At 39.8% G+C, this 19,830-nt stretch overlaps 2 protein-coding genes across 4 annotated transcripts in view; one reads left to right on the plus strand and one right to left on the minus strand.

The window, feature by feature from the left end:
* MIXL1 (Mix paired-like homeobox) lies at positions 480-2,646 on the plus strand. Of its 2 annotated transcripts, none has more exons than XM_018059981.1 (2): positions 480-887; positions 2,290-2,646. In XM_018059981.1, the coding sequence occupies exons 1-2, from the start codon at positions 480-482 to the stop codon at positions 2,617-2,619; spliced, it is 738 nt and encodes a 245-aa protein (XP_017915470.1). In that variant the 3' UTR covers positions 2,620-2,646. The 2 variants fall into 2 exon arrangements, with proteins under 2 accessions (XP_017915470.1, XP_017915471.1); XM_018059982.1 differs by having other exon boundaries at positions 2,314-2,646.
* Positions 6,566-19,830, minus strand: part of LIN9 (lin-9 DREAM MuvB core complex component) — an 88,909-nt gene continuing 75,644 nt past the window's right edge. The window contains exons 12-15 of one of the 2 annotated variants that reach the window (XM_005690531.2): positions 16,228-16,353; positions 8,809-8,988; positions 8,540-8,637; positions 6,566-8,044 (exon numbers count right to left, since the gene is read on the minus strand). In XM_005690531.2, coding sequence (XP_005690588.1) covers positions 7,939-8,044; positions 8,540-8,637; positions 8,809-8,988; positions 16,228-16,353 — 510 coding nt within the window. In that variant the 3' untranslated portion in view covers positions 6,566-7,938. The remainder of the gene's footprint in view (positions 8,045-8,539; positions 8,638-8,808; positions 8,989-16,227; positions 16,354-19,830) is intronic. The other variant, XM_018060226.1, reaches the window with a different exon arrangement.

Consider the following 19,830-nt stretch of genomic DNA (forward strand, 5'->3'; position numbering starts at 1 on the left):
CCTTTGATGACTACAGACAGGGCAGCGGGCAAGGCTCTCTGCCTGGCCATGGGAGAGATAGGCGGCTGGCCCCTCGCTGCCCTGCGTGCGGGACTTGGCCCTCGAGGAGGGCAGTTCTGCCCCACTCCGCCCACGCACTCGGGCTCCTAGGCACTCCCCTCCGGGACAGACCTGCTCTGGGGGTTGTTGATTGTGGTGGCGGTGGTGGTGGGGCTGGCCCAGCAGATGGACGGGGGAGGGGGCGGAGGGGGCCCAGGCCCAAGTTCACGCCTCCCTCCCTCCATCCCACGGGCAGCGGAAGCGATTATTCCCCACCGGCGTCTGGCGGGGTTGGGGGCGGGCTCGCACCCCAAGAGACACGGGCCTCCCCGCGTCCACCGCTTTGATCGCACCGCCACCCCGGGCCCCCGCCCTCGGCCCCGAGGCCAGTATAACTAAAAGCCGTTCCCCTCCCGGCGGTGCACTGGGGTCGGGCAGCGATGGCCGCAGCCGAGTCCAGCCAGCTCCAGTTCGAGGAGATCGCCGCGCCCCCCGCCTACCTGCCCGCCCACCCCGGCGGGGCGTTCCTGCCGCCCCCGAACCCCGCCGCTGGCCTGCTCCTCACGCGCCCCTCGGGCTCCACTCCGGAGCTCGGCGCCCCGGTAGCCTTCGCCGGCTTTCTCGGGAGGGGTCCCGGGCCCGCCGCGCCGCCCCCCGCCAGCCTGGGCCCGCCTGCTCCCCCTAAAGGCGCAGCCGTCTCGTCGGCATCGCAGCGCCGCAAGCGCACGTCGTTCAGACCCGAGCAGCTGCAGCTGCTGGAGCTCGTCTTCCGCCGGACCATGTACCCCGACATCCACCTGCGTGAGCGCCTGGCCGCGCTCACCTTGCTCCCCGAGTCCAGGATCCAGGTGAGCGGCCGGCGGCGGGCTGGCGAGTTCGCCGGTGCCACCTACTTGACGTTGGGCAAGTTATTTCCCTTGAGGCTCAGTGTTCTAGGCTGTAAAATCAGTGTCTATTGGCTACGGTGATCGTGAGGCTTGAATGAAATAATTCAGGCTCACGCTCAATGACTTCTGTCTCTCATTGCTGAGTATAAGGGCTTCTCCCCCGAGGCTAGCTGGTCTCTTAAAATGGTCAAAAAATAAGTCCTTAGCAGGAAGGTAATAGGGAGTATTTTCACACTTTTTTCCTTATCCAGGAAGGGGCAGATGAGGTGCAGTTGGTGTTTCCCCCTGCTGGCTCACCAAGTTGCCCCCCTGGGCCCCTAGGCCACTTCCTTGTCAGGTGTTGGATTTGGAATGTGGGTTGTAAAGGATGTGTCTTGGGGGGTAAAGCCTGAAGCATATGGAGTTTCATGTCACGGTTTGAAAAGTTTAGTGCAAGGTGTGTTTATTGCCTGAAGTAATTTAGATGAGAATCCTGGAGCTTGGTGGTCATAAGAAGGCTGCCTTTTTTGCCTGGTCTGTGGCACCATGGTCTGTACCTAAGAGCAGTTCTAAGTAGGAACCCTGATTTTCACACTGGGAGAGAGTGGACTTGTTTTTCTGCATCTTTGGTGGAATGCATCTGTCAGTTTCAACAGCTGGCACAGAAGCTTCCTGAGCAGGACAGGTCCTCTGGTATTTGTTGGGGAATAGTGAGCAAAAATTTTATTCACCTAAGTGAATGAATCCGCTGAGAAAAATGTCTCCTTAAATAATTTGACAAGGGAGTACACTTTTGAAAATTGATTCTCCAGATTCTTTTAAGGCCTAGTAGCATTTTTTCCCTGGGAGAAGGCAATGGCAACCCACTCCAGTACTCTTGCCTGGAAAATCCCATGGACAGAGGAGCCTGGTAGGCTGCAGTCCATGGGGTCGCCAAGAGTCAGACACGACTGAGCAACTTCACTTTCACTTTCATGCATTGGAGAAGGAAATGGCAACCCACTCCAGTGTTCTTGCCTGGAGAATCCCAGGGACGGGATCCTGATGGGCTGCCGTCTATGGGCTCACACAGAGTCGGACACGACTGAAGTGACTTAGCAGCAGCATTTTTTCCCCTTAAAATTCTAAGTGCTGCTGTTGCTGTGGCCTCATTTTTTCATTGCAGATGTCCCTATATAAAGTAATAAAGATGTCCCTATATAAAGAACTAGGTATTACTGCAGTTTTACACCTGGGAATGATGAGGTCGAGAAAGCCAGGTGCTCTGATTTTGTGGAGTGTTTTGTGAAAAGCATAAGGTTCCAGAGCAGGGAGCCAGGGCATGTTAACTGGAACTTACAGTGAACTATGAAGGTAAAAGTAGCACGAGGACTCCAACCAGAAGCAGTTTCTTTCTTCCCTATTCCAGGTGTGGTTCCAGAACAGGCGTGCCAAGTCACGTCGTCAGAGTGGGAAACCCTTTCAACCCTCAGCCAGGCCGGAGCTGTTCCTCCACCACTCTGCTTGTGAAACTGAAGCAAAATATTTGAAGGCCCAGCCGCCTCTGGAGGTAGATGTGAACTGCCTGCCCGATCCCAACAAGGTTGGAGGAGGCATCTCTGACCCTAACTCCCAGGGTCAGAACTTTGAAACCTGTTCTCCTCTCTCCGAAGACATTGGTTCAAAGCTGGACTCATGGGAGGAACACATCTTTTCTGCCTTTGGTAACTCTTGAGTCTGGGAGGATTCAGGGTGAGCTCAGAGGAACCATGACTGACAGTCAGGGACGCACATCGGAATACTGTCCTTTCTGGCTTCCATGTTAAGGACTCATCCGTGTTAACCTTGATAATGGTCTTGAGTCATCTCTCACCTGTGAAGCCTCCCCCCCTGTTGCCCATGGTCTGTTCCTTCTTCATAGTACACACCACCTAGGAGTTCTGGCATTTATTTTTACCAACACATCTCCAAATATGCACATTCATTTTGGTCTCCTTATCTGTTCCTTCTTACCAGCCCTGTTGTAATTTCTTTGAATTAGTTTCTCAGAACTCATTATTTTCACAAGAACTCCTCAGTTTGACTCAGTTTCCCCTTGTGCTTGACAGCTGCTGTCTTCATCTGGCTCCTCCAAAGGCTAATAACCTTAAACTTATGTTAACCCAGCTCCTTCAACCCTCCTCCTATCGTCAAGATTTACTCCTTTTAAAATCGGGCCTCACATTTTTACGCGCCTTCATAGTTCCAGTGATTCTGCATCCAGATTATTCAAGAGACCTCTGCCTCTATTTTCTCAACTTTTAAGAAACTACTCTCTAAAAGCTGTAGTAGCTTTCAGTTGCTACCAAATTATAAAGACCTTTTGGTTACTCTTCTAGGCAACTGACATAGATAGCCTATAGGAGAGTTGTGCACATCTTAATTTCACCCATCCACAATATATGCCTGTCTCAAAGCCATTTCTTTCAGTTTTGGAAGCAAATGCATAACCTCTCTTTCAAAACACTCTAGACCTCCCTCTTGCTGAAGGCTATAACTTTCTCTAATCCTGATTTTGTACCTGTTACTTCAGTCACTGCAGCATTACCCTTAGCACTTGTTAACTGTACTTCTGTGCAACTTTAGTTTATTAAATGTTTCCCACAAATGTTTCACTGTTAATTCTATTTAAATGAGTTCTGTTCTTTAGACAGCTTAGTACAGCACTTCACTCCATAACTGCTCAGCACACATTTTGTGGCCATGAAAAACATTTCTGCAAGAAGTTTCTGCAAATTTAGTTTCTAAAGCCAGTCATTGTTATATCCAGAGGCCACTGTATTGCTTAACTTGGTTAAAAGTCTGTCGAGCTTGTTCAAAGTTTAGTAACATGAATCTTTTGGTTCCAGGAGATTTCTTGTTCCCAATTTATATGATAAGGATGTATGCAAATTATTGTTTTCAAGTTATTCTGAGTTATTGTCTTAGTTTGAGGATTTTTAAACTTCTAAAGGCAAAAGGAAACTCTTTGTATATGAGGTAATCACAGGTGAGGTTTTTTTGTAAATTGTATTTTGGAGGCAGCTCATGAGAAACCAGGACTGGGGCCAGGACTCGGGTGTTTCTGTTTTTTTAATGGAATTTTTTAAAATTTGAATGTGCCTTGGCATGGGGCTTCCCAGGTGGCAGTGCAGGAGATAAGACACGTGGGTTAGATTCCTGGGTTGGGAAGATTTCCTGGAGGAGGGCATGGCAACCCACTCCAGTATTCTTGCCTGGAGAATCCCCATGGACAGAGCCTGGTGGGCTTAGAGTCCATAGGGTTGCCAAGAGTCAGACACAACTGAAGTGACTCAGCACACATGACTTGGCATGGATATTAGTTCCCAAACCAGGGATCAAACCTGGGCCATTGGCAGTGAAAGCGAGGGCCCACCAGGAAATTCCCCAGGACTGGACTACCAGGGAATTCCACAGGACTCAGGTCTTGATTACCAAAAGACTGTGAACTACGCTGAAAACCTCAGGGATTACACATGCCCGTTACCCTGATTTTCATAGAGGGGTTGAGTGGCCTGTACTTTTCCGAGTAGCAAATCCACTATTATAGGCAACCAGGATATAGTTCAGGCTTTAGTAGCAGATGACTTCTGAAAACTGTCTGAAATAAAAAATGGGATGATAAACATTAGGTCTTATTTTCAGTACTTGCTTTTTATTATACATCATGCTTGGGGCCTACTATGGGGTTGGCCAGGAGGTCTCACTATCACAGCTTCCTTCACATTTAGACTTGTGACAAGGCCAAATGAGATAATATAAATGCATTCACAACTGAGAGGCATATCATTTAAACTTAACAGTCCATTAAGGATCACATTTAAAGGAAATCTTGTAATAAGAGTATTAATTTTATTATTGTATTTATATTCTCTTTTCCCCAGTGAACAGTTAAAAAAATCTATAAATGTTCAAGTACTGTCACAATTTTTAATATACGATCCTCTAAGAGTGGTCTGTACTGCTCTGAAACTCTTAAGAGACCCTAACTGTTGAATGTATTACAGGCATTATAGGTTTAATCCTTACAACTGCCATGTAAGGTAGGGACTGTTATTATTTTAAAAATTACAAAATTTAAGCAGTGGTTGAAAGTCACATAGCTAATAAATAATGGCCAGGACTCAAATCTAGGACTCAGTCCACCATTTATTCACCACCATATAATGCCTGTTATATTGGCCTGACCTTTTAGTTAGGACTAATGATAATGTGATAGGTTTAAAGGCAACTCCTTAATCAGTATTTGTACATCCAAGTGCGTATGTCTTATCTTTCAAAGCAATCATCATGAAGGACCCTACTTTTATTCCAGGGACACAAATGTTGCTTAGAACTCCTTTGAAACTCTTGTTCATTTATTCCACAAATATTTGGTGCCTATGAAAGGCACTTTAGCAGGGCCTAGAAATAAAATGGTGAGCAAAACCAGCAACAGTTCCCCACCTAATGGACCCAAGAGCCCAGGATGGAGACAGAAGAAATACAAAATTGCAAATGTGACCAAGTGCTGGATGGAGGAGGCCTATGAGGACGTGTTGTGGTCAAAGATTATCTTCCTTTCTGAAGATACCTTCAGACAGGGATGCTGAAGGTGAAATCTGCAGGACCATCAGGAGTTACCAAAGTAAAGGGAGAGGGAGCACAGAGGGCACTGAGTGTGCAAAGACCCTGGAGACTTAAGGAGCAGGGTGGAGAAACGAGGGGAGGCCCAATCAGGCATGGCTGTGTAGGTCTTGAGGAAGAGTTCTGAATTTGTCCTGAGAGACGCAAGACTTTAGCTGGGGATAACCTGACCAGTTCTTCATTTTAAGAGCATCGCTTTGGCTGCTTCTGCGGAGAGCTGAATGGATGCTGGCAGACAAGTTAGGAACTGACTGCTGTGTTCCAGAATAGGGATGAGGGCACTGGGCGGACAGTATTGGTGATAGTGAAGATGGAGAAAGGGCTTGAATTCAAGGAAAAAAAAATTAACAGGCAAGTTTGTTTGTAGATTCTCAATGGTAGCAAGTGAATCTGATTTTTGGAACTAACAGAAATTCAGAACCAAATCTACATAAAGCATGATGTACTTGCTTGCTCGCTCAATCTGGCTTTGATAGTTTTCTTTAGGGTTCCATAAAGGTGTTAAGCAGTGGTAGCATCATTTAAATTAATGCACAGCCAATCCTAAATGTCTACTTTGAATTACATAGATTTCTTCTTCCTTAAAAATAAAATTCAAATATATTCTTAGGCACAGTTCTTGTCATCAACACATGATGGCACTGAAAGATACAGATGCTGCTTAATTACATAAGCACAAAACTAGGTATAATTTAAGTGTGACAAGTCAGCCTTAAATGCAGAAGAAAAAATATAAAAAATGCTTACCTGAGTCTAGACAGAATATATTAAAAATCAACCTTTCTCTAGGTCTATAGTAAGCCAAGTAACTTACATGCTCACAGTGTTTTCCATAGTGATTACTTAGCTATGGGGAAAAAAAAAATCCTAATGGTATTTTAATTCAAAATGATTTAGTAATAAATTTGTACTGTCCCTCCTAAAAATATAGTTTAGTGGAAAAGATAATTTTAAAAAACATTTTAAATAGAAGAAATATTTATCAACTTATATTAATTAAATGAAAATGAAGATCATTAATTTTCATAAATCAATTTATTTAGAATTACAAATATTAAGAATAAAAGATTTATGCATTTCTTAATTAAACGTAACAGTTTAGCTAAATATAAACTCTGCACTAAAGTTCTGCAGTGGCACAATACCAACAAAGAATATGGAAGCATTTTTAAACTATACAAAAATTTCAAATGGAAAATAATCTTCAGTTTTATTATACATTAACATATAAAAAGTCTCATTTTATGAGACATCTAAAAGAATCAAAGCCACTTCTACAGCTATATCTTAAACTCCAAATCTGAAAACAATTTATTATATTTTGACTTTATAATATTCTATATTAAAACAGAGAAAATTCCAAATACACACTTTTTACAAGATTAACATCTTAGGCAGGGTTTTCCTTAAAAAACCGAAAACCAAAAAAGCCCACAACCAAATACAAACCTTTTCTCTCCATTTTCTAGCACTGGCTATTATATTTGTTTTCCTTATAAAATTTTTTTACTTTAAAAATTGTGTAACTGTTGGATTTTAACCAGTAATCTGGTTCAAAAATTGTGCAAATAAACAAAAAAATATGAAAATAGTGTGTTATCAGTCTTTTGAAAATAAATCCCATAACAATAGCACTTTTTGCCCTGAATTGATGGGAAAAGACATGCCAAATCCATTTGCTGAAATTTAGCATCTTGCAGTAATGTTTCTTTCCTGCTCCTTCATTTTCTTTCAACAGACAAACAACAAAGGTTTCTTTTATAAATTATGATAAATTAAAATATTTATTATTATAAAATGATCTATAGAACCATGTCACATTGCAAGTATATATCATATATACTTGTAAAGTCCGTATTTCCCACCTATATTCCAGTGGCTTCCTAAAAGTGAGGACTTCCCACATCTCATGATGTCATCTTTTGAAGACTGAAGTGGTGACCAACTAAATGAACTGGAGGTGTGATTTTCTAGATGGAGTTTCCACACTGCCATGCACAATGCGCAAAAGACCATGTTTCCTCATGTTCTCCACTGCAGTAGTTGTCTGCCTGGGTTGAGCTGAATTCATGCACATTAAAAAAATGGTCAACATATTCTTCCATGAAATCAGGTTATGTTCAGACATTTTCAGTTTAAAAATACTTGCTAATAAACATATATAACATAAGCAGTGCTACTGCAGCTGAGTAATAAAAGAAAAATAAATATAATGCTGGTCAGCAATGCTGGTTCAAGAAGCAGTAGAGTATATTAAAATGCCTTATTTGGAGATTTAAATTTTCCTTGTTTTCCAGCAGATAGGTTATTTGGTGTTGGAAGCCTATATAAAGGAAGAGAACTTCACAAAAACAATGTCCTATGCAGTTGGGATAATTAAATCTTCTATTCAGTCTCTGTTGGTGTTATTTGCTGCAAAGGCATGTAAGTTTCCCATCTGGCTCAGGCCGCTCTGAATATGTGCAACATGAATTTCTACATTATTCTGAAAGCAACTAAAGAAAGAAGAAACATGGTTAACTACTTTATCTCACAAAATTAAGAAAAACAGTTTTTCTAAAAAGAAAAGGCTGAATTTCAGTTAGGAAATAGCTAAGATAACAACCCCACATAAGTAATACATCTTCCCTTTACATTAGCCATAATTCTACTCCAGTAGTAACTGAGAAGCTATGCTTGAGAGAAGCAAAGAAGCCACGGGAGTGCTGGAAAGAGAGGATAGGCAAATCTCTCTTTGGGGAAGACTTACTTCAAAGTTAAACCTCTATGCCAAACCCAAATCTAAATATTATATGTCTTTTGATTCCTTTATATAAAAAAATCCATCTGAAAATTCTGTCAATAGACTGCATATAAAATGAAAGCTCATTTACAATTTACTTAAAGGATAAAAATCATGACTAGTTCATAAATATGTACAATTCTTACAGTACTTATACTGGAAATCACTATGAATTTCATATAAAAATAGAGTACATCTAATGAATTACCTGATATTAGAAGCATCTATTGTACTCTTGATATCATTTAGTGAATCTGTAAGTGATTTAAATTCAAAGGAATTCAAGTCTCCTCCTTCTGCTAGACACTAAAGAAAAAAAAATTTTTTTTCAAAATTTAATTGTACTTCGAATACAGACAAAAACTCTGCTCTAATATACAGTTTAATTTTTTAGCACCAAATTAGCACAGTTTGTTTAGGTGTCAAAATGAAGAAAGTATTCTTAATATTTTCTCCAAAAGGTCCTCTGAAATTTACCTTAATTTGTAACAAAATAGCTGTAAGCCTGGAGATTAAGTCTGTCAGATTTTCATTTTCAACACAGGGCTGTCCTGTTGAAGAATTTGCATGCCGAACTATTTCCTGTGCTTCTTCCTCACACCTTCGTCTCATGTCTGTTGGCTGATCTGCAGGCTGGAGCCCTTGGTCTGGAGCAAGCTGAATACAGATGATTAAAACATAAGATATACATTCATAAGGCCATGATGATTTCTGTGTGTTTGTGCCCTGTTTTCAGATTAGGATTTTTATAAAAGTAGCATTTATATAACAAAAACAATCTCACTCTTACTTCAGAAATTTTTTTTCCCTCTAACAGTATTTATTTTTTGATTTGTTCTATATTTTGGATACCTTTTAATTTTTAGGTACTTCTAAAAAAAGAATAGAACAAAAATTTCTTGATAACCTTTTACCCCGATTCACTAATTGCTTATGTTTTACTGTGTTTGAGTTAACATTTGACCTTTCTTTGTATATAAATTTTTTTTCTCTTAACTATTTGAGAATAAGTTGCAAACACTGTGCCTCTTTACTCCTAAATACTTAATAACCACACAGCAATGATCTGATCACAATCAGGAAGTTTAGCACAGACATAATACCATTTTCTAACAGTCTATATTCAGATTTCATCAACTGTCCCAATACCTAGCTACTTTTCCCCCTGAATACATCTGGTTGTCCTGTCTCTCTAGACTCCTTTACTCTGGAACAGTTCCTCAGTCTTTCATAACCTTGATAGCTTTGAAGAATATCAGCCAAATATTTTGCATAGTATCCCTTAATGTGGGTTTGTCTGTTTCCTCTTGATTAAACTAAGGTAACAGGCCTTTGGCGGGAATACCACAAAAGTGATGTTGCTGTTCTCAGTTCATTGTGACTAGGAGGCGTATGATGTTTATCTGTCCCACTACTGCTTATGTTATCTTTGATCACTCGGTTAAGGAAGCTATGTGCCTACATTAGCACAGAGAGCTTCCTTGATCATTCTTATAGCAGCACACCGCTCCACTATGGGATGCGCCATAAGTTATTCAGCCAATTCCCTATGTATGGGCACTTAGGTTACTTTAATGTTTTGTGACTGTCAGTAACACTGCAATGAATAATCTTGTCTTCTAACACTTAACATTTTTTTAAACTGAAGTATACATAAATATATAATACTCCAAGGGTAGCCACCATCCTGACTTTTATATATATATATTATAACACAATACAGAGCTATATATTATTTATTCTATATATTAGTTTTTGCTGGCTTTTGAGCCTTACATAATATGAAATTATACATGATATATTCTTTTGTGTCTGACTTCATGTGTTCAATATTTGCATGTTCTCATATGAACAAATATGTCCACACATTCATTCTTATTGCTAAGAATTCCATTGTATATTATATGATAATTTACTGATTCATTTTAGTATTGATGTGTATTTGGGTAATTTCTAATTTTTGGCTATAATGCACAGTGATGCTAGGTATGTTCTAGTGTCTATCTTTTGGTAAACACATGTTCATATATCTTTGATATATACACAGAAGTGGAATTGCTTGTTCTTATTTTAAAACCAATATTGTACTTCCTAAGAGCTTTGTGAAAATTAAATTAAATTTATTCCGTTTGGAAATGAGTATCACATATGGCCTCGTGTACGCAATCAGATACAGAAGGAGATCCACTTCTGCATGTTTTATGCCACCTTGGGCTGCTTGGTTTGCACCTCTTGTGGATGGTTGCTAGTCCAGAGGGAGAACTCTATTTGCTAGGAGGACACATATTGCTATGTAGGTAAATGACAATTATCAGGAAAATAAAAATAATAATGGATGGCTAAAGGAATGAGCAAAACATACTCAGAATTTAGTTAAAGGTAATCGCAGTTCATTTCTGATATCAACAAAAATGGCAGATCTTTGGGACTCAATGAAGAGGCTAGTATCATAAAAAGCTGCTTATCTCACATCACAAACAGATGTGGTTGTAAATAACCAATGCTGTGCTTAGTTGCTAGGTCGTGTCTGACTCTGTGAGCCCATGGACTGTAGACCACCAGGCTCCTTTGTCCATGGAGATTCTCTAGGCAAGAATACTGGAGTAGGTTGCCATGCCCTCCTCCAGGGGTGCTTCCCAATCCAGGGATAGAACCTCTCACACTACAGGTGGACTCTTTACTGTCTGAGCCATCAGGGAAGTCCTAGACCCATGCACTTATGGTCAATCTACAACAAAGAGGCATAAATATACAATGGAAAAAAAGTAGTAGTCTCTTCAGTAAATGGTGCTGGGAAAACTGGACAGCTATATGTAAAATAATGAAATAGAACATTCTCTCAGTTCAGTCGCTCAGTCGTGTCCGACTCTTTGCAACCCCATAATAAGCAGCACGCCAGGCCTGCTTGTCCATCACCAACTCCCAGAGTTCACTCAGACTCATGTCCATCGAGTCAGTGATGCCATCCAGCCATCTCATCCTCTGTTGTCCCCTTCTCCTCCTGCCCCCAATCCCTCCCAGCATCCGAGTCTTTTCCAATGAGTTAACTCTTCACATGAGGTGGCCAAAGCACTGGAGTTTCAGCTTCAGCATCAGTCCTTCCAAAGAATACCCAGGACTGATCTCCTTTAGAATGGACTGGTTGGATCTCCTTGCAGTCCAAGGGACTCTCAAGAGTCTTCTCCAACACCACAGTTCAAAAGCATCAATTCTTTGGCACTCAGCTTTCTTCACAGTCCAACTCTCACATCCATACATGACCACTGGAAAAACCATAGCCTTGACTAGACAGACTTTGTTGGTAAAGTAATGTCTCTGCTTTTGAATATGCTATCTAGGTTGGTCATAACTTTCCTTCCAAGGAGTAAGCGTCTTTTAATTTCATGGCTGCAGTCACCATCTGCAGTGATTTTGGAGCCCCCCAAAATAAAGTCTGACACTGTTTCCACTGTTTTCCCATCTATCTGCCATGAAGTGATGGGACCAGATGCCATGATCTTCGTTTTCTGAATGTTGAGCTTTAAGCCAACTTTTTCACTCTCCTCTTTCTCTTTCATCAAGAGGCTTTTTAGTTCCTCTTCACTTTCTGCCATAAGGGTGGTGTCATCTGCGTATCTGAGGTGACTGAAATTTCTCCCGGCATTCCTGATTCCAGCTTGTGCTTCTTCCAGCCCAGCGTTTCTCATGATGTACTCTGCATAGAAGTTAAATAAGCAGGGTGACAATATACAGCCTTGACGTACTCCTTTTCCTATTTGGAACCAGTCTGTTGTTCCATGTCCAGTTCTAACTGTTGCTTCCTGACCTGCATCCAGATTTCTCAGGAGGCAGGTCAGATGGTCTGGTATTCCCATCTCTTTCGGAATTTTCCACAGTTTATTGTGATCCACACATTCAAAGGCTTTGGCATAGTCAATAAAGTAGAAATAGATGTTTTTCTGGAATTCTCTAGCTTTTTAGATGATCCAATGGATGTTGGCAATTTGATCTCTGGTTCCTCTACCTTTTCTAAAACCAGCTTGAACATCTGGAAGTTCACGGTTCACGTATTGCTGAAGCCTGGCTTGGAGAATTTTGAGCATTACTTTGCTAGTGTGTGAGATGAGTGCAGTTGTGCAGTACTTTGAGCATTCTTTGGCATTGCCTTTCTTTGGGATTGTAATGAAAGCTGACCTTTTCCAGTCCTGTGGCCACTGCTGAGTTTTCCAAATTTGCTGGCATATTGAGTGTAGCACTTTCACAGCATCATCTTTTCGGATTTGAAATAGCTCAACTGGAATTCCATCACCTCCACTAGTTTTGTTCATAGTGATGCTTCCTAAGGCCCACTCGACTTCACATTTCAGGATGTCTGGCTCTAGGTGACTGATCACACCATCATGATTATCTTGGTTGTGAAGATCTTTTTTGTACAGTTCTTCTGTATATTCTCGCTACCTCTTCTTAATATCTTCTGCTTCTGTTAGGTCCTTACCATTTCTAGTCAATCTAACTACACGAACCATAGCCTTGTCTAACTCAATGAAACTAAGCCATGCCACATAGTGCCGCCCAAGACGGGCGGGTCATGGTGGAGAGGTCTGACAGAATATGGTCCACTGGAGAAGGGAATGGCAAACCACTTCAGTATTCTTGCCTTGAGAACCCCATGAACAGTATGAAAAGGTAAAATGATAGGATACTGAAAGAGAAACTCCCCAGATCAGTAGGTGCCCAATATGCTACTGGAGATCAGTGGAGAAATAACTCCAGAAAGAATCAAGGGATGGAGCGAAAGCAAAAACAATACCCAGTTGTGGATGTGTCTGGTGATAGAAGCAAGGTCCAATGCTGTAAAGAGCAAAACTGCATAGGAACCTGGAAAGTTAGGTCCATGAATCAAGGCAAATTGGAAGTGGTCAAATAGGAGATGGCAAGAGTGAACGTCAACATTCTAGAAATCAGCAAACTAAAATGGACTGGAATGGGTGAATTTAACTCAGATGACCATTATATCTAATCCTGTGGGCAGGAATCCCTCAGAAGAAATGGAGTAGCCATCATGGTCAACAAAAGAGTCCGAAATGCAGTACTTGGATTCAATCTCAAAAACGACAGAATGATCTCTGTTCATTTCCAAGGCAAATCATTCAATATCACAGTAATCCAAGCCTATGCCTCAACCAGTAACGCTGAAGAAGCTGAAATTGAATGGTTCTATGAAGACCTACAAGACCTTTTAGAACTAACACCCCAAAAGATGTCCTTTCATTATAAGAGACTGGAATGCAAAAGTAGGAAGTCAAGAAACACCTACAGGCAAATTTGGCCTTGGAATATAGAATGAAGCAGGGCAAAGGCTAATAAGAATTTTGCCAAGAGAACACACTGGTCATAGCAAACACCCTCTTCCAACAACACAAGAGAAGACTCTACACATGGACATCATCAGATGGTCAACACCGCAATCAGACTGATTATATTCTTTGTAGCCAAAGATGGAGAAGCTCTACACAGTCAACAAAAACAAGACTGGGAGCTGACTGTGGCTCAGAGCATGAACTCCTTATTGCCAAATTCAGACTTAAATTGAAGTAAGTAGGGAAAACCAGTAGACCATTCAGGTATGACCTAAATCAAATTCCTTATGATTATACCGTGGAAGTGAGGAATAGATTTAAGGGCCTAGATCTGATAGATAGAGTGCCTGATGAACTATGGAATGAGGTTCGTGACATTGTACAGGAGACAGGGATCAAGAACACCCCCATGGAAAAGAAATGCAAAAAAGCAAAATGGCTGTCTCATGAGGCCTTAAAAATAGCTGTGAAAAGAAGAGACGCGAAAAGCAAAGGAGCAAAGGAAAGATATAAGCATCTGAATGCAGAGTTTCAAAGAATAGCAAGGAGAGATAAGAAAGCTTTCCTCAGTGATCAGTGCAAAGAAGTAGAGGAAAACAACAGAATGGGAAAGACTAGAGATCTCTTCAAGAAAATTAGAGATACCAAGGAACATTTCATGCAAAGAACATTCTCTAATACCATATAAAAAATAAATTCAAAATGGATTAAAGACCTAAATGTAAGACCAGATACTAGAACACTCTTTGACATAAATCACAGCAATATTTTTTTGGATCCATCTTCTACAGTAATGAAAGCAAGAGCAAGAAAAAACAAATGGGACCTAATTAAACTTAAAAGCCTTTGCACAGCAAAGGAAACCATAAATAAAAAGGCAACCTACAGAATGAGACAACATGTTTGCAAATGATGTGACTGCAAGGGATTAATTTCTGAAATAAACAATGAGTTTATAAGCCTAATATCAAAAAAACCTAAAGAACCCAATCGAAAAATGGGCAAAAGACCAAAAGAGACATTTCTCCAAAGAAGACATTCAGATGGCCAACAGGTATATGAAACGATGCTCCACACCTCTAGTTATAAGAGAAATGCAATCAAAACTACAAAAAGTTATCATCTCACATCAGTGAGAATGGCCATCATCAAAAAGTCTACAGATAATAAAGGCTAGAGAGGGTACGTAGGAAAGGAACCCTCCTACACTGATGGTAGGAGTGTAAATTGGTATAGCCAGTACAGAGAACAGTATGGAAGTTCCTTAAAAAGTAAAAACAGTTACCATTATGATGTAGTAATCGCACTCTTGGAAAAGATGAAAACTCTAATTAAGAAAGAAACATGCACCCCAAAGTTCATAGCAACACTATTTACAATAGCCAAGACCCAGAAGCAACCTAAATGTCCATCAGTACAAGAATGGATAAAGATGTGGTATAAGGGAAAAAAAAACAAAGCACAGGAATATGTGGTCCATATATACTATAGAATATTGCTCAGCGGGAAGAAAGAATGAAATAATGCCGTTTACAGCAACATGGATGAACCCAGAGATTATCATGCTAAGTGAAGGAAGTCAGACAGAGAAAGGCAAATGTCATTATGATAACACTTACTTGTAGAATCTAAAAACATGGTACCAAAAAAAAGATCAAAGAGTGACACAAATAAAATTTTTTACGAAACCAAAATGGGCTCTGAGACATAGAACAGAGGACATAGAGAGGATTATCAGTGGAAAAGGGATGGGGGAAGGATAAATTAGCAAGGCTGGATTAAAAGATATACACTACCATATATAAAACAGATAAACAAGGTCCTACTGCATAGCATAGGCAACTATATTCAGTAATAATCTATAATGGGAAAGAACGTGAAAAAGAATATATGTCTCTGAATTACTTTGTGTATACCTGAAACACTGTAAATCAACTGGTCTACAAATAATAAATGCTGGAGAAGGTATGGAAGGTAGGAACCCTCCTACACTGATGGTAGGAATGTAAACTGGTAGTCAGTATGGAGAACAGTATGGATGTTCCTTAAAAACTAAAAACAGAGTTACCATTATGATCAAGTAATCCCACTCACAGAAAAGATAAAAACTCTAATTCAAAAGGATACTTTTTGAATGCTAATTCAAAACACTCTACTTCAAAAAAAAAAAAAAAAAAAGAGTGGCTTTACTGGAAATATACAACCTCTAAGAATGCAAATGCTGGAGCATACTAAAGTCATCACAATCATTTCATTCTTCCTTGTAAGAAACTTAAATTTTTGGTGAAACTGGTGAACCACCTTCATACATATAATTTTATGTACATAACAATAATGATAATTCACAAATAATCCTACAATGTATGCGACTGCAGTTCAAGAATCCATAGTTCTAATGTAAAGTTTATTTTTAAAATTTCTATTTATTTTTTTGACTGTGCCTCACAGCCTGTGGGATAGAATTAAGAGTAATTATTTTTCTGGATGTCTCTAAATTATTTTAGAGAGCTATGATCCTTCAAGGTCACACCCCCACAACTTTATACAAACTACCTACCTCATAGCAGTACTGTTGAACTTTATGCAAAACTTTGTTTAGGTCCTTGTTCAGTTGTTCAAGCTCTAAAACAATCGTTGCATATCTCCGTTGAAATTCAATGCCAATGGGCATAGAATATGATTTCTGGGAAGGAAAAAAAGTCAGATTTTGATAAGGTTTTTTTTTAACAATACAATGTCAATGATCTACTAGGATACTGGACTTATTAAAAACAAACAGGTTATTAAAACAGACTATGCTCAATGTTATACTACTTATATGTGATCATCGTATTATTGTTATTTAGGTGATTGTCTTTGTTCTTAGGAGTGTCATGATGTCCGTCATTTACTTTTTAAAAAATGGAGATTGTACAGAGAGAGAGAAAGAGTGTGCGTGTGTACAAGACAGATTAAATGAAGCAAAACTGTTGAACCTATGTATGTTTCTTATAGAAATCCTTCAACTTTTTAGTAACTTTATCATTTTCAAAAATAAAAAGTTGGTAAAAAATTATATGTATTCATTTGAAGTGTTCTAGTTATTTAATTGATTCTCCATTTGGACTCAATTCAGTACAGCATAATGGATAACAGTTATGGGTGCTAGAATCAGATTACATGTTCAAAACCCAACACTATTACATACTAGCTGTGTGACTTTAAGCAAGTTCCTTAATTTCTCTGTGCCCGTTTTCTCATCTGCAAACTGGGGATAAAAGAACTTCTATCTAATGAGATTATGGCACAGATTAAATGAAATAATATATGGTGTAGCATATTGCCTTCCACATAGAAAATATTCAGTAAGTATTAACTGCTATCACCATTGCCATCATTTCGTATCTGCTTCCTACCAGTAAGTGTAAATGGACTTTGATTCCATTTCCTTTCCTGTCTTCATAACACCTCCAGTAAATTACACTATCCGTTCCACTCCAGCTACAAATGCTGCAATGAGACTTCTTTAGTCAAGCCAAACTGAACCACACTTCTGTTTTTCACAGGATTTCCGAGAAAGCAGATCATCACGCACTGGGGAAACAAGTACAATTAAGAAAGAAAAGTGTGCCTAGACCGGTAGGGATAAACTACTTACACTAGTAACCAATCACAGTGTTTTAGTCGTTTGAGCTAACAGAAACCTGGCGATCATCTTGTTCAGCCTTGTCATTTTACAGATGAGAAAACTGAGGCCCAGGAAAGTTAAATATTTTGCTCAACAGCACACACTATTAACAATGTACCAGGTACTGTTCTAAGTGTTTAAGAGAATCTCACAGAATCCTTACAACCATCCCAAGAAGGATACTATAATTATCCCCACATTACATATGGAGGAATCTGAGGTTCATGTACCACAGCCAGTAAGCGGTAAGCATGCAGGATCTGAAGGTGGACTGCATCAGAATTCCTCCACCATGGGATCTGATGCAGTGAAAGAGGAGAAAGGGAAACAACGTCACAGGGAGACAAGGGAAGGGATAAGTCATTTAAAGATTATTTATTTCATAATTAGTTTTTAAACGGAGGTAGACTGACATACAAAATTCTATTCGTTTCAGGTGTACAACACAATGATTCTATATTTGTCTATACTGCAAAACGATCACTACAAGTCTAATTAGCATCTGTCACCATACGTAATTTTCCTTGTGATGAGAACTTTTAAGATCTACTTGGCAACTTTCAAATATGCAATACAGTATTATTAACTATAGCCACCATACTGTATATTACATCCTTATTACAGTTATTTTATAACTGTAAGCTTGTACCTTTTGATCCCCTTTACCCATTTCACCCTACCTGCCCTTCTCCTCCACCAAGCTCTGGCAACCAGCAATCTGCTCTCTGTACTCATGAGCTTGGTTTCTTGTGTTTTTTGTTTTTAGATTTGATATCTAAGTGAGAGCATACATTATTTGTTGGAAAGGTAAGTTCTATAATGGGCTTCGCAGGTGGTGCAGTGATAAGGAATCTGCCTGCCAGTGCAGGAGATGTAAGAGAGGTGGGTTCAATCCCTGGGTGGGGAAGCTCCTCTAGAGGAGGAAATGGCAATCCGCTCCAGTATTCTTGCCTGGAAAATCCCATGGACAGAGGAGCCTGGTGGGCTATAGTTGATGGGAATGCAAAAAGTTGAACACGACTGAGCACACACACACAAGTTCTTATACTGGCCCAGAGTCACACCCAGTACATCCATTGGTGCTTCCTGAATTCCCATTCCTAAGCTTTAGTTTTTGTGGAGTTAAGCCCACTCTACTATCAAAAAAATTAGTATTTCCTATGCAAGGATAAACAGGACATGGTGAGTTTAACTCCATTTCCCTGTTGGGCTGGACTGGGAACACGGTGTTGAGTTTAATTTGGTCAAAATTTTTTTGAGTGTTAAGTGTGTATTGTGGCAGACTCAGAAGTAGTCAAAATTATTAGAGGGTGAGGATATCAAAAGTCTTGAGCCTCAATTTTTGTGTTCAACATATTAATGAGTTATTTAAATAAAGACATACAAGGACTTTATCTACAGTGAAATAACAAATGAATCATTTTCAAAAAGAATCCTAAAATGAAACAGATATCATCCTCTTCAAAATTATCATCTGCTTTTATCTCCAACTTCTCAAATACTGCTGGAGTCCCCTCTTTTGAAACTGCCCTCAAAGTCTTCAGCACTTCTTTCTGAATATCCTAAATGAAGACAAGCATTTCCCTTATGTTTTAAAATGGTCAAATAATAAAGTACTAACACAGAAAATAGAATAATAAATGTACAAGAATGACCAAGTCATTTTGAAAAAGGACAAACAGGGAACTTATACTGGCAGATGGCAGATTAAACTGTGGAACTGGCATGGGTAACAAATCTTCCAATGGAACAGAACAGTGGGCAGTCTTTAATATATGGTAATTCCTATATATATATGTATGCTTGTGTATTTATTCATACATGGGAATTTAGTATACAATAAAGTTGCCCTTTCAAATCAGTGGGGAAAAATAAACTATCATTAAATTGAGACTATGGCTATTTGTTTGGGGGGAATAAATAAAGGAAATCTCTCTGCAGAAGTTCCTAGAAGTGCAACCGCTAAATCAAAGGGCTTGTGCATTGTGCATTTTAAATTTCAATAGATATTGACAAAATGCCCTTCGCAGAAGATGTACTAATTCACTTTTAAGAACGCTTATTTCCCCATAGTCTCACCAATAATTAAAAAAAAATTTTTGGCTGTGTGGTGCTCGGTGGCTTCTCTCATTTTGGAGGCTGGGCTCTAGAATGTGCAGGCTCAGTATCACTGTAATGTTTTGTTACAACTTTTAATTTTTGCCAATTTCACTAAAAAGTAGAATCTTTTTAAACTGTTTCTTTGACCACCTTTTCAAATGTGGCTTCTCAGCTGGTGCTAATGGTAAAGAAGCTGCTTGTCAATACTGGAGATATAAGAGATGTTGGTTTGATCCCTGGGTCGGGAACATCCCCTGGAGGAGGAAATGGCAACCCACTCCAGTATTCTCGCCTGGGAAATCCCATGGACAGAGGAGCCTGGCAGACTACAGTCCACAGGTTCACAAAGAGTCAGACATGACTAAGCAACTGAACACACACACACATACACAC

This window comes from Capra hircus, chromosome 16 (genome assembly GCF_001704415.2).
Source record: "Capra hircus breed San Clemente chromosome 16, ASM170441v1, whole genome shotgun sequence".
Taxonomy (NCBI): domain Eukaryota; kingdom Metazoa; phylum Chordata; class Mammalia; order Artiodactyla; family Bovidae; genus Capra; species Capra hircus.

Excerpts from the sequence above, each read along its gene's own strand:
- MIXL1 (XM_018059981.1), top strand. The coding sequence starts at position 480 with ATGGCCGCAGCCGAGTCCAGCCAGCTCCAGTTCGAGGAGATCGCCGCG. Across the intron at positions 888-2,289 it reads TCCCCGAGTCCAGGATCCAG|CAGTTTCTTTCTTCCCTATT; the intron begins GTGAGCGGCCGG and ends TCCAACCAGAAG.